The sequence below is a fragment of the Syngnathoides biaculeatus genome, chromosome 7 (assembly GCF_019802595.1).
Source record: "Syngnathoides biaculeatus isolate LvHL_M chromosome 7, ASM1980259v1, whole genome shotgun sequence".
Taxonomy (NCBI): Eukaryota; Metazoa; Chordata; class Actinopteri; order Syngnathiformes; family Syngnathidae; genus Syngnathoides; species Syngnathoides biaculeatus.
In genome coordinates, this window is record NC_084646.1 from 9,678,109 (window position 1) to 9,691,005 (window position 12,897).

At 46.7% G+C, this 12,897-nt stretch overlaps 2 protein-coding genes across 10 annotated transcripts in view; both read right to left on the reverse strand.

The window, feature by feature from the left end:
• The window catches only part of LOC133504063 (protein SPO16 homolog), a 23,822-nt gene extending 22,707 nt beyond the window's left edge, over positions 1–1,115 (reverse strand). For 3 of the 5 annotated variants that reach the window (XM_061826233.1, XM_061826232.1, XM_061826231.1), the window contains exon 1: positions 685–1,115. In XM_061826233.1, coding sequence (XP_061682217.1) covers positions 685–744 — 60 coding nt within the window. In that variant the 5' untranslated portion in view covers positions 745–1,115. The other 2 variants (XM_061826234.1, XM_061826235.1) reach the window with 2 other exon arrangements.
• Positions 1,116–2,152: 1,037 nt separating this feature from the next.
• btbd8 (BTB domain containing 8) lies at positions 2,153–12,785 on the reverse strand. Of its 5 annotated transcripts, XM_061826214.1 has the most exons (8): positions 12,724–12,785; positions 12,401–12,493; positions 11,923–11,970; positions 8,792–9,203; positions 7,902–7,980; positions 7,700–7,827; positions 5,985–7,616; positions 2,153–2,634 (listed from the first exon to the last, which is right to left on the reverse strand). In XM_061826214.1, the coding sequence occupies exons 4-8, from the start codon at positions 9,126–9,128 to the stop codon at positions 2,153–2,155; spliced, it is 2,658 nt and encodes an 885-aa protein (XP_061682198.1). In that variant the 5' UTR covers positions 9,129–9,203; positions 11,923–11,970; positions 12,401–12,493; positions 12,724–12,785. The 5 variants fall into 5 exon arrangements, with proteins under 5 accessions (XP_061682198.1, XP_061682202.1, XP_061682201.1 ...); XM_061826218.1 differs by lacking the exon at positions 12,724–12,785 and having other exon boundaries at positions 7,700–7,812; positions 12,401–12,471; XM_061826217.1 differs by lacking the exon at positions 12,724–12,785 and having other exon boundaries at positions 7,700–7,815; positions 12,401–12,471.
• Between the last annotated feature and the right edge of the window lie 112 nt (positions 12,786–12,897).

The window sequence follows — 12,897 nt, forward strand, 5'->3', positions numbered from 1 at the left end:
TATTAAAGCTTTCCAGGTGGCATTCTGGGATAGTTTAGTAACTTGGGAGTCTGGCTTGCCTGCGATCATTTAAAGAATACACGGCCCACTTGGGAGGGGGAATAAGATCCTCGTCCATTTTGGAACAAAACAGTCATATAGACAAGTCGTATAGTAAACAATCACAAACACTTAATTTGGACTTTAAATATCAACGTTTGCAGGGGAATAGTTGAAATGAAAGTCAATATTGTGTTGTTTGGGTCATACGTTTCCTCGCTAGCGAGCAAGGAGCTAACACGGCGCCATCCATCTTGACGTCTTTGAACGCGTCAAAATGTCGAACAACCAAGTTTCCTCTCCATAAAAATTCATAAACATCGGATATTGTCATGTTTGTTATCCCTTAAAGAAAGCGTAAACATGTTATACTTGATACAATTGCTCCTGTCATAAGAGCCCATTTTTCACCTGAACGGGAAAGAAATGCCTAAATGGCCGTTTTCCTGAATGCAGAAGTTATGATTTGTCCATTAGCTTTACTCTTGCCTGCTGAAGTGGAAAAAAGTACTCACGCTTAAAAAGTGAAAAGTCACCAGGAAAGGAAAAAAAAAAATCCTAGTACAGATCCCAGAAAAATCGACTAAAGCACAGCAGCGACATTTCGTTTCTAGTTTGCCTCTGTTCGTCGTCAACTCGGCTCACCTGCAGTGATTTGCTAATGATGATGGTTGTTGTCCACTTCGTTTCTGCGTCAGCCGCCATCTCCACAAATGTGAGTGGTCTTTTTTTTTTGTGGGGGAAAAAAAATACAGCATACGCAACAATTCTTTACTAATTTCGTTTTTAAAATCTTGCCGTCGACGGAGTGTCAAGACACTTAGCTAGCTGCTAGTTAGCTATTTCGGCTCAGTCACAATCACTACATATGAGGGTTGAAATGAACAAGAAGCGGATGGAAGTCGTCAAAAGTGCAATACTGTGTGCATTTACAACACTCGTCTTTACCCGTGACAGCTATAAAGCGATTTCGGACTGTTCTGTGGGATTAAGAAACTCTTTGATTTTTGTTTTTGATTTTTTTGGTTAAGCTTTTAATTCGTTAAAACAGGAAGTCGTTGTGCCGTTTCGGGCACACGTGACAGGTGAGATTTCTACATTATGAAAAGATGATTAAATGTTAAGAATGTCTTTGTTACTCGTTTGTATTTTGAACACAACTTTTACCTATAGTTTAACACAAAAGCTGTTACGAGTGCGTAAATACGTGGACTTTTTTTTTTTTCAACCTGAGAGCTTTTATTTCATAAGCACAACCAAAAGTTGCTATCAGTATTTTTGACTTACTGTCCCATCCATCAAAAAACGAAAGCCATCATTTTTTTGGTAATAAACTCTACTAAAGATACATTTGTTTAAAAAAAAAACAACTTGTGTTCAACAAAGACTTTTTTTTTTTTCCACCAAAGATGTTTTGTTCCAACTAGCTACACGCTAAGACACGCGACTCGTGTAGTTTGGGTGTTAAAATAAATTAGAAATTGCTTGGACTTGAAAACACATATTTAAACTCTAATTTCATACAAAAGGTACCAGTTTTGTTGAGCGAAATTCACTTTTCTATCAAGTGTCACACGTGTAAAACTTTTTATTTCACCCATTTTCACACTTTTATTGGTGTTTATTTCCATGTGCACGTGCCTTGAGCAAAAATTCATTTCAGCACTACATAAACACGTCTTTATTTTGGTAATATTCCACAAAATGTTATGCTGCAGCCAGCCGTTGTTTAGCGAAGAATTCATTTGAACGTAGAACGATAAACCTCCCGCTCTCTGATGATCAATAAAATATTTTTTGATTTTCCAACTGCTTTATGGCCTGGTTTTTAGGAACCACTACCTGCATTACAAAGTCTATCATGAGAGATATGTTTTCCCCCATTTTTTCTTCACATACGAAGGCAACATAAAAAAATACCAGCAGGCATAAAAGAGAGTAAAAATAGAAATAAATTGGACTAAATTAAGAGCACTATGTAACGTGGTTTTCAAGTGAGGCCCCGTAGCTACATATGCGTTCATCTGAGATGACACGCTGTGGCGACCCCGAAAGGGACAAGCCGAAAGAAACGCACGCATGCATGTGACGTGGTTTTCACAGGCGTGTCGAGTCAGTGGTGCGTTTCCAGCTCCACGATGGTCCACTCCCCTTGCGGCGAGGCGGCGTCTTCCGGGGAGAAGCTGGTCACCGTGATGCTGGTCGACGAGTCCTCCAGGGGCGAGATGAGTTCCGCCCAGCGCTTGAAGGTCTCCCTCTCCGGGGACAGGAAGGCCCCGGGGTCCAGGCAGTCCCTGGACAGGGACAGCGTCTGCTTGATGAGGTACTGGGCCAGGTTGAGCTCCTCGGGCACCGGGTTGATCACGCCCAGATTGGAGTCCTGGTCCGCGAGGAGCTGCCTCAGCAGGCTCCAGTCCCGCTCGGCAAACTCGCTGGGTTTGCGCTCAGCGTTTCCTTGTCCTGTTCTGTCCTCGCCCGTGCGGTGCGCAAACGCCTGGCCCGCGTCCGTCTCGTAAATGGGGGACAGGGCTTTGTTGGACGGCGTCCGCTCGCGTTTGCCGCCGCCTAGATCCAATCTGTCGCAAGCAATGTCGCCTAAAAGCAATTGACAATAGTGCAAAAATGACAAAGTGCATGACAAGCCCTGCCCGTCGTCTTGTTTTCGAACATTTCAACGTTCCAGTCACAAAAAGGGGAATGAATATCGCAGTACTGAATTTGAAGTCGAGTAGGAAGCAGTGGCTTTAATGCCGGGGTGTCCAAACTTTTACCATCGCACGACATGCCAACAACCGATTAATATAAATACAGTCGATGTGATTGCAAATCTGCACAGTCGAAAAATCACGCCCGGAAAATTTGTTACGAGTAGAAATACATAGATAATGAAAGACGTCGCTTATTTTGTGTAGTCTCGACCAATGTTCCCTCTAAGCTGCGCCACTGCGCAATTGCGCACTTGTTGCACACTCTAAGCGCACCTGAAAACCAGTGAACCACAGCCTGGTGTGTGTGTTTTTTTTTTTTGTTTTTTTTTAACCAATGTAGTACACGGTCTCTGCTCAGCCTACTTCTACTTCCTAGTTTACATGATACCGCCCCCCCTCCGCTCTTAAAGGGGTACACTCATTACTACAAACAGAACACACACCCACAACTTTATAGCTGCGGGCATGTCTGGTGGACCACAACTGTAACTTTATATATGCGGGCATGACTAACCACACCCGTACATTTTTCAAATGTAACTGCAAATATCTATGAGAGGGCCAAAGCCCTGTCCAAATACAAAGTAGTGCAGTAATGTGTACAATGTCAAATTGATACTTCGGCCGAGAGAGGAGCTCTCTACGTCGGGGGTGAGCTTAGTTTAGCCTGGGTCGTTAGCGGCAGAAGTTAGCGAGGGTCTTTGCCTCATGTACGCATGCACTTTCCGTGGATTTTTCCAATATGAAAACTTGTTTGCGAGACGGATGCGAGCGACGGGTTTGTGCGACCGGCACAGAACAGGACAAGATTTTCTTTTGAGGCCTTGTAGCGCAGCCCTGTTATGAGTACAGTCAACACTGAAAAACACCCAAGAGACTTTATTTCTTGAAAAATATAAAATAAAAATCGAACTTGTACAGAGCAGACGTGCAGAATGCAGCACACAAGGTATTCCAGACCCCCCCCCCCAAAAAAAAAAAACACAAAAAAAACATTGAGCAATGCTCTGTGTCACCAAGATATTTTTAGCTGATCACATGTTGCAGTCTGTTCCGGTATAATATAATAATATTATTGTGTGACATTCAACTTTTTTACATCACAATCTGAAGTTTCATTTTTTTGGATTGAGCATTTAAAAAAAAAAAAAAAAAAAAAAAAACCTTGGGGACTGCAAAATGCCCCCCTGGCCGTACTTTGGACACCCCTGCTTTGAAGACTGCATTGACAACAGAAACAGGACTTTGAAATGACTTTTGAATATATATATATATATTTTTATCCAACGCTCAATGTAATAAGCCATGCTTTTCAAGGAACTCGCGTGTGTCATAAAATGTGAAATAAAACAAGTTTGTTGATATTATTCCCCGGCAAAATGTTGGGGGGGGTTTGGACAGAAACGAAGGACAAAAACGTGCAATAGTGAGAAACGAAGACATTGTTTCTCGTCTCGGGTGTCACGACAAGTCGACAGTGCATAACAGAATACAAATAATAATGATGAACAAACAAAAAAAAAATGCACGGAAGGGAAACGAGCAGCATGCGTGTGTGCAGTGCCAAAATTGTCAATAACTTCAAAAAGATGGCAAAAAAAAAATCATGAACAAACATCTTTTTTCTCATCCAATCGACTTGTTTGTTTGCCTTAGCTTGGAACGATTTAAAATCAAAAAACAGATTGTTTGTAGAAAAATATATCGAAATGATCACGCAGCATTTCCACAAACATTGCAGTTGTATTTGGTTAGTTGTACTGTTCCAGCACGAGGAAAATACTCATACTTCCATAAGCACCAGTGCCAGTCATCTAGAGGCATCATTGAAATGAATATCTTTTTCATTTTTTTCACTTTTCATTAAATTACACTGAATTTTCTATCTGCGTGTGACTTCCGGGCTACATACAGTTGTCGTACGTGTTGTCATACTTTACCAATACATTTTGGTGGCGATACGGTAAAGCCTCGGTTCTCGAACGTCCCCCTTTTGGAATGAAAATTGAGATTTTTTTGCTTCTGTTTCCGAACAAAAATCGGTACTCGAACGCCCCTGACAAAACCCGTCAATAACCTATTGCGCGCGGCCAGACCAGCGGAACCCCGACGCGCTTTGTTGTGAATTCCCACGCCTCCGAAAAAACCCACTAATAACATATCGCGCACGGTGCGAGCAGTTGGCCCACCCACGACGCGTTTTGTTAACCCGGAAATGACATAACGCGCGTATAACGCAGCCTCTGTACACAGACGTGTCCCGGTAGTGGCTTGTTTTTCTTTTTATCGAGGACTACCGTATCAACCGCCAATCATGGCTCCAAAGAAGAAAAGTTGCTTGTTTGAAGTTATTCTGCACTTTTGTTAATAAAAAGGTACCTACATGTATTTCCACTGTGCAGTTTATTATCAGAAAAAGCTAAAAAAAAAAAAAAAAATGCTTGAGAAAGCTAAATTTTTTTAGGCTTGGAACGCATTATTTCTTTTTCCATTCATTGTAATGGGAAACATCGATTCGGTTTTCGAACAAATCACTTCTCGAACCGTTTTCTGGAACGGATTGTGGTCGAGAACCGAGGCGTCGCTATATTAAGTACATCTTCACCTGCCCAAACTTTGATAAAATCATCAAATTTGTTTCAAACGTGTAAAGCCCGGTTATATTCTGTAATTTCATAATAAGCCTTGTGGTAGATCCTTGCTCTGTTCCTGATCCAAAAACCAAAAAATGCAGTCTGAAGAGCAGCCGCTACCTAATAAACGTATGGAAACAAGCCTGCTGTTCCTTTCTCGCTTTCTTTCGTGATTGGCTACAAAAGTGGCCCTCGAGTCATTTACGGTAAACGACATTCCCTGCCAATGACGGCTCTACAAGTCAAATATCGTGAGTGACTTTTAAATTGCTCCGTGCGACAAACTCAGAGGTGAAAAAGCGTAAGTGGCATTGCGTGAAAAAAAAAAAAAAAAAAAATCACAAAAATTAAGCCTTTTTGTGCTCACCCCCCGTCCCCCCGCCCCAAAAGTTGCAAATTCAAATTCATTGAGATGAAAGCGAATCTTTAGATATAAAGATATGAGCAGATTTGAATTTGAACCTGAATGTCTGAAGGGCGACTATGCTTTTTTTTTCGACAAGGGATGGTCGGTACAGTGTAGGTCAGGTGTAAGAGTCAGGGGCAGAGAACGGATTTTTGTGGGGGGGGTGCACCAAGGAAGAGTCCATAGATCATACGTTACCTGCTGGTGACTGCGCAGCGTGAATGGGTTGGTCCGCCGTCAAATGGGGCTCATTTAAGTCTAGATGCAAGTCCGCCTTCTTCCTGGTTCCGTTGGTTAACGGCTGCCGCAGGTCCAGGTGAGACGGCCGCTCCTGGGGTGGGGGGTCTCTGGCGGCATCGGCGGTGGAGCTGGTCCCGGCCCCTTCCCCTTGACTCTCCTTACTTGCTTTCTGAATCTCCGTCATGAACTCTGTGGGCTGTTCTTGCCCCATCTCACCTCGCCGATGTTGTGCGGTACCTGAATTTTGGCGTGGATCGGGCGAGCCGCATTGGTATTGCGGAGTGACGGAGTCCAACTCGAAAACGTCACACGGGGTGGCTGCGTCCTCGGGGTCTTGAGGGCTCTGGGGACCTTCTTCCGAGCCGAGCTCCTCGCACTCGTCCACAGAGAGCAAAACGGAACGGCGGAAATTGGAAGCAGACTGAAAGTCCGGCTGCTCGTCGTCCTGGTCGGCGGCTACGTCGTCGTCGAACGCCAGGTTGACGATCCCTTGAAAGGGCGGCAAGGGCTCGGTCAGACACTGAACGGGGACCACCTCCACTTCGGACTGCTCCTCCTCAGTCTCTTCTTCGTCGTCATCGTCCTCCTCGGACATCTGTTGCTCAGGGACGCTGTTTGCCGTCGTGGCATCCCTCGGACGCTCTTCCCTTTGCAACCATGACGGGGGACGACGCCTGGCTCCCTCTTCCTCGCTGGTGGTCTCCGCCTCCCGTCCGCGTATCCGGACCTCCACTCTCAACCCTGCGCCGCTCTCATACATCTTGAGCTCCTCGGGCGTGCTCGTGTCGCTGCTGCTGCGCCCCAGGAAATCGTGGCAGCGCATGGTGCCGCACTTGGAGACCCCTCGTTCATTGTAGCAGTCATCGTCCTGGGAGCCGCCCGCGTCGTAGTCCTCGGAGCGGGGCTTGATGTCGTCCGAGGAGGTGGAATGCGTGCTACCAGTCTCGGAAGCCGGGCTGACATGCGGCTGGATGCCGCTCCAGGACTCCTCCAGAGGTGTGCCAGTGCTCCCGACACTGCAGGGATTGTCTACGGGGGTACTTGGAGATCGAACACACGTGAGGCTTTCGGACTTTTTAACAATAGTAACCGATTTGACTGCTTGCGACGCAGTGTTAGGCTCTCGTGTTCCGTTTGTGGACTGCTTTTCAGTTTCCTGGACACCAGACGTAGAAGTCGAGTCCAGATTGAGGCTGACGGAATCTGAGTCTTTGCTTGGAGGTGGTGCTGCCAGATCCTTAGAGCTAACCATTCCTCCACTTCCATTCTCGTCTTGTTCAGTTTTACAGTCTAAACTCTTACCAGTTTCCTTAACTCCCGGGCCTTTCGTATTTCTAACAGTTGCTCCTGATTTTGGTGACGCGCTCGCAGATTCCGTGGTACTCCTAAGCTTTGGTGCCGACTTGTTTGAGGGTTGCTTAGGAGGCGGTGTCGACACTTTGGTTGGTTTAGAAGCGGATTTAGCCGAGGCTCCGGTTAAGACCTTCTTGGCACTTTCCCCGTACGGTTTGGTCGGTACGGATGATTTCAAGTTCTCTAAATCTTTCCTGATCAAAGTCTGCTTTTTCCCAGGAGCTGCGGGCTTGGCGACTAAACAACAGAAAGTGTAGACAAGTGTGAACAAGACATTTGCACTTACTGGAAAGAAATGTTTAGAGAACAACAAGTCCAACCATGGTTGTCTTGGACTCCTTTGACTTTGGCGTCTCCTCTTGCTCTCGTTGTTCCTGCCACAGCACCCTCAACTGCGCCAGACTTTAACTTGATGCCTTCTTTCACCCTGGACCTGCTGGTTGGACTGCTGATGGAGAAAACCATTCCAACCAGAGGGTTCTCCTCGTGGTCATTTCTGACAAAATTAATCAAGCAACTCACCTGCTGGTCTGCTTTGTCAAATCTGATGTGGTCAGTGCTGCTTTGTTCAGCGGCTTGGACTGCGGTTTGGGCTTTGCTCCTAAAACGCGAGCGCATGTTGAGGACAAAACCTTGACAGTTGCCCGTTCACTTGCTCCGCTCTGATAGCGAAGGAATAGCCATCTGGAAGCCATCAGTTAGGAGTTAGTCTTTAGGGGGTTCGGGTTACGGTTAGGGGTGGTGGTTAGCAGTAGAGTTACAATTGTAGGGATTGCAGATAATTTAAGGGTTACAGCTAGAGTTGAGGTGAAGGGTTAATAGTTTGACATAACGGTTAGCAAATTGGCAAAAGAATGTTAAAATGTCATTTCCACTCTGTGCTATGAGAAATTTGTTGCTGAATCCAGACAAACTGTAAGTTGAGCAGTGTCCCAAGGCGGATTCTCTTCAGCCTTGCAGGCTCCAATGTGTGCGTTTTGAGTGCTTGTGTACAGAAGGCCTGGAATCATGTTATCAGCGATGACGTCGGCATTAAGCGGCCTTTCTAAAACCACAAAAGCTTTAAGCGCTCAGTCAAGCAAAACGCAGGCTGCCGGCAGATGCGGGCAGGGCTCAGACGTCTGCGGTTTAGCGGCTGCTGGCACGCTGATAGCAGCCTGATTGCTTTATCTTCTGCTTGTCCACATGTCGTAGTAGCACCACTTACTTCATTCAGCAGCGGTGGGGGACTCGAGTCAGACTGACAATAAGTCCTCAATTTTGGGATTTAAGACTCCACTTGACTCGTTGGATTTTCACCCCAGTAACTCGGGATTGGCTTGAACTTTAAAGCTAAAGCTAACGACTCGCATCGTATGTGACTTACTCGCACCACGTTGAGTCAAAACAATGTCAAGATAACAAGTAAGCACCTGCAATGGAGACGGCGCCGTTTCGAGGGCTTCTGCCACCGCTGCCATTTTCTGATGTGGATGAGGCTCTGGACGTGCAGCTGGGAGGGGAGGTCTTTGGTCTGGTCCCAGTATCGGCCTTCTTCTCCGTCTCTTTCATCCCGTGGGAGCGAGCTGGACCAGCAACAGTCCGCCTGGCCCCCACGGCTCCGGTGGCGCCGTTCAAGACGGGCGCCCCGGTCGGCGCGGTCTTCCCCTTTGCAGCCGCGCTCCGCTCTCCGGGCTTCCTGGCGGTCTTCGCCTTGGACGTTTGTCCATCTCCCGATTTGTGAGCATTCGCTAGCATGTCAGACTTCATGGCGGGGGGGAGGAATCCGTGCGCTCAGACACTCTCGGACTCAGCGGACGAAGAGCATCTTAGTCGCGTCCACCGCTGCTGAAGAACACGTCACAAAAAAAAAAAAAAACATATTTTGTGAGAGCAGTCACTGTCGAGACTCCAGCAGATCCTGTTTGCGGTCGGCACCCTTGAGATCACGTGAAAACTGGGACCTTTCGTCACTGAAAGGTTGCGATGCCAGTAGCTGGCAAAACCACTTAGTAAAGAAGCCCTTTCACGGTGCTCGTCAAAAGCAGGCTTTTGTTCTGCATCGCTTTCTCTCGATAAACTGCCCGTCACATCGGGACTTTTCCTGCTTTTGTCGTAGCAATCAATCGGTGGGTGAATATTTTTGAAGCTAAGGAACGATCAATAAAAGACGTTGGGGCCCCTCTCAGTCCCGCCCTCGTCCGCACGCGAGGGTCTTAGCGGCACATCTGCCGCTTTTTCCACGCCGACGGGCTCTCGCTCGCTTTGTTCGCCATTTGTGTCACGAGGTAAAGCTCTACGTTCAAGCGATGAGATTGCGCGATTTATGCGACGCGTCGTCGTGTGCTTCTCGGACGTCGAGGGCTGACCGCCGTGTCAGTGGGTCAAGGATTAGCGTTGAGGCTAATGCTATCTAAATCAGATTTATTATGATTATTATTATTTAGGGCGGCCTGGTGAGCAACTGATTAGAGCATTGGCCTCAAAGTTCCGAGGACCGGAGTTCAAATCCCGGCCATGCCTGCGTGGAGCTTGCATGTTCTCCCCGTGCCTGCGTGGCTTTTCTCCGGGTGGCCACTCCGGTTTCCTCCCACATCCCAAAAACATGCATTCATTGGAGACTCCGAATTGCCCATAGGTGTGATTGTGAATGCGACTGCTGTTTATCTCCACGTGCCCTGGAATTGGCTGGCAGCACTCCTGCGACCCTTGTGAGGATAAGCGGCTCAGAAAATGGATGGATGTTTTTTTTAATTCATATTTTGATGCTCAAAGCTTTAATTACACAGTGGATTGAAATTCAGCCTTTTCTGGACATTTTTTCTTTTTTTTTTTTAAATGTCTGCCAGATGACCAGAGGCAATAATGCAACAATGATGTCATGGCATTGCTGCATTCGAGTCGGCGTAGAAATCAGAAAATCTGAGCACGAGGCCCGCCTCAAAATGTCAGTCGAGCAAAAACGTGCCTGGCGACTGGTGTGTATTACGACGAATGTAGTGGGGCAGTGAAACAACAAAAAAACGGACTGTTGTGGAGAAGGAAGCGAGGCACGACACGGACCTTAAGCTCCGCCCCCTTAGCCATGTCCCACAAGCTTCTCAAAACGCCGATTGAAGTCGATTCTCTATCGCGTGTTCCAGATCATATTGGGGTATGTTTTTTTTTTTTTTTTTTGCCGAATGCGTCAAACTCGTCCAAGAGAGTTCTACAGAGAGGTCTCAACTATTTCACGCGAGGATATGTACACGGAATTAAGATTTTGGATGGAGCAGGACGCAATTTCGGAGTTACGGCGAAACGTTGGCGATGGATGCGAAAAAAGTTCGACGCTTCGCAAGCTTCATATTCAAATCCAACAGGATAAAAAAGTGGAATCGTACTGCGCGTGTAAAGCAGGGTGAGTACTTTTTACTTGGAAAGATCACGAGTAATATCATTGGAGTTTTTAGAAGTCAGAGGGTGGATTCGTTTGACTTAGCTTGTAATGGAAGCCAGTGCTCTGTCTTAAAAGTCCGACGTGATCCAAATAGGCAATTCGACATTTACGTTTCGCTAAACCGACTCTTCGGCATAAAACATTTTACACACTTCACTCAGCAGCTTAGCGATATAGTAACAAAGTGAAAGTTGTTCTCCCGCAATGTATAAAGCACTGATCATAATTCAAACTCAGAGAAGATACTTCTCCCTGACTTCCCTTCGAACATACAGCCTTGTGATTGTTGATATTGCCCACATTTAATTGTACGCGCGCTCTTCCGCGAGCCTTAATCCATCGTAGACACTTCGTCAACTGTGTTTTAGGCTTTGGAAAATTGTAACCTTGCAGGATTCTCTTTCATCAGAATTGCACGTTCCCCAAACGCATCTGAGGACCATTGTCTTTGCAAAATGAACTTTTCCAGGCGCACGCTACTGACAACCAGCATTGCTTGTGGGACGACATGGCGAGAGGGGCGTGTCAAGCCAGGGGTTAAGACAATGCGGCGATGTGATTGGCTATTATCGTACGAGTGATTGACAGGTCGGAAAGGTCCATTGTGGACCAACAAGGTCGGAGTCAACCGATGAAGTGAATCGTCCAACGAGGCAACCTGAGAAGAATAAACAAGTCCCAGGGCTTCTTGTAACATAAACATGGAGGTACACGTCATTTTGGAGTGACCACATGTCAAGGTTTACTGGGAAAAAGGACCGATTTGGAGAAATGGAGCAAAACCGCGAGAAACTAGCGGAACTGGCAGAAACAAAAGTCGTATAGCATCTTAAAACATAAGGAGGCAAACATCCTCGTGGAGCGACCACATGAAACTGGGCTAAAGGGACTTTCGAGATATTAAATGAAATAGCAGGAAACAATGCAAACTGGGTAGAAATAGAAAGTCCCACTGCTCACTGAAACATAAACACAACAACGTGGAGTGACCACATCATGTCTCATAGGGAAAAAGGAGCTCTTAAGAAATGAAACAGATTCACAAAGTCCCGTATTTCCCAGATCCTAAATACTTGCGGACGCAGCACGCACTGCACTCGGACCTAATGAAGCGACGACAATTACCAATCGAGCCGCTGACGACGACGACGACGAGCTTCTGGTCCACCGCATCTGGAGAGAGGCAAGCAGGAAAATCGTTACTTGGTCTGTTGCTACCGAACCTTAGCACGCACACGCCGAGCGGAGGGAAAACAAACCTTCAATCAATGGATTGATTGGCATGCTGCAACCGAGCCTCACTCGTGCTAATGTAGCAAATAAGGTTACAACGACGCTACTAACCGTTAAGAACAAAATCATAACAATCCTGGGGACGTGGTTTGCTTTCCATGCGGTCTGCACACAATTTTAACATCAATGATGAATTATTCAGGCGGCTACTTCAGGATCGCGTTAGTATCCGCAGACTGACCAGCATGTGGATCATGTGCACCATTTTCGCTGCCCCCCCCCCACCCCCCCACATTTCCTCTCCCCATCATGCAGCAAATAATAATAATAAAGACAAAAGCTACAGAATATCACCAGGTGAGCTTCTCACCTGTCCCGATTTCTCTCCGGAAGCCACGAGAAGCTGCTCTGGAGGACGCAAAATATCGCAGCGTGGAAAGCGTTTGGTGATTGGACCTCCTGTCTGGGGGAAGACGGGTGATGAGAAGGATGGAGGGAGGGCGGGCGGACTGGGAAGAAGGGGGGGGGAGGGGGTTGGTGCTGTGCGGTGTCAGCCAATCAGCAGCTGCTCGAAGGGACCTTTCATCGCCATAGCAACACACAACCCCGCCCTCCTCCGGCACAGAAGACACGTCACCCGACTGCGTGTTGCATCAGATTAGCCGCGACCGCCAGGGGTTTAAGTCGACTCACCTCCCGAGATTAGCGGGCAATTACCTCCGCCAAGGACGTTACGCTTCTGTTTGTCACTTCCCGGTTGAAGTGGACTGTAAAACTCACACCCAAAAAAAAAAAAAAAAAAAAAACAGCGGATGAAACATTTACAGCATAAAAATGTTCCAAAAAAAACATGAAAAGTCAGCTGGC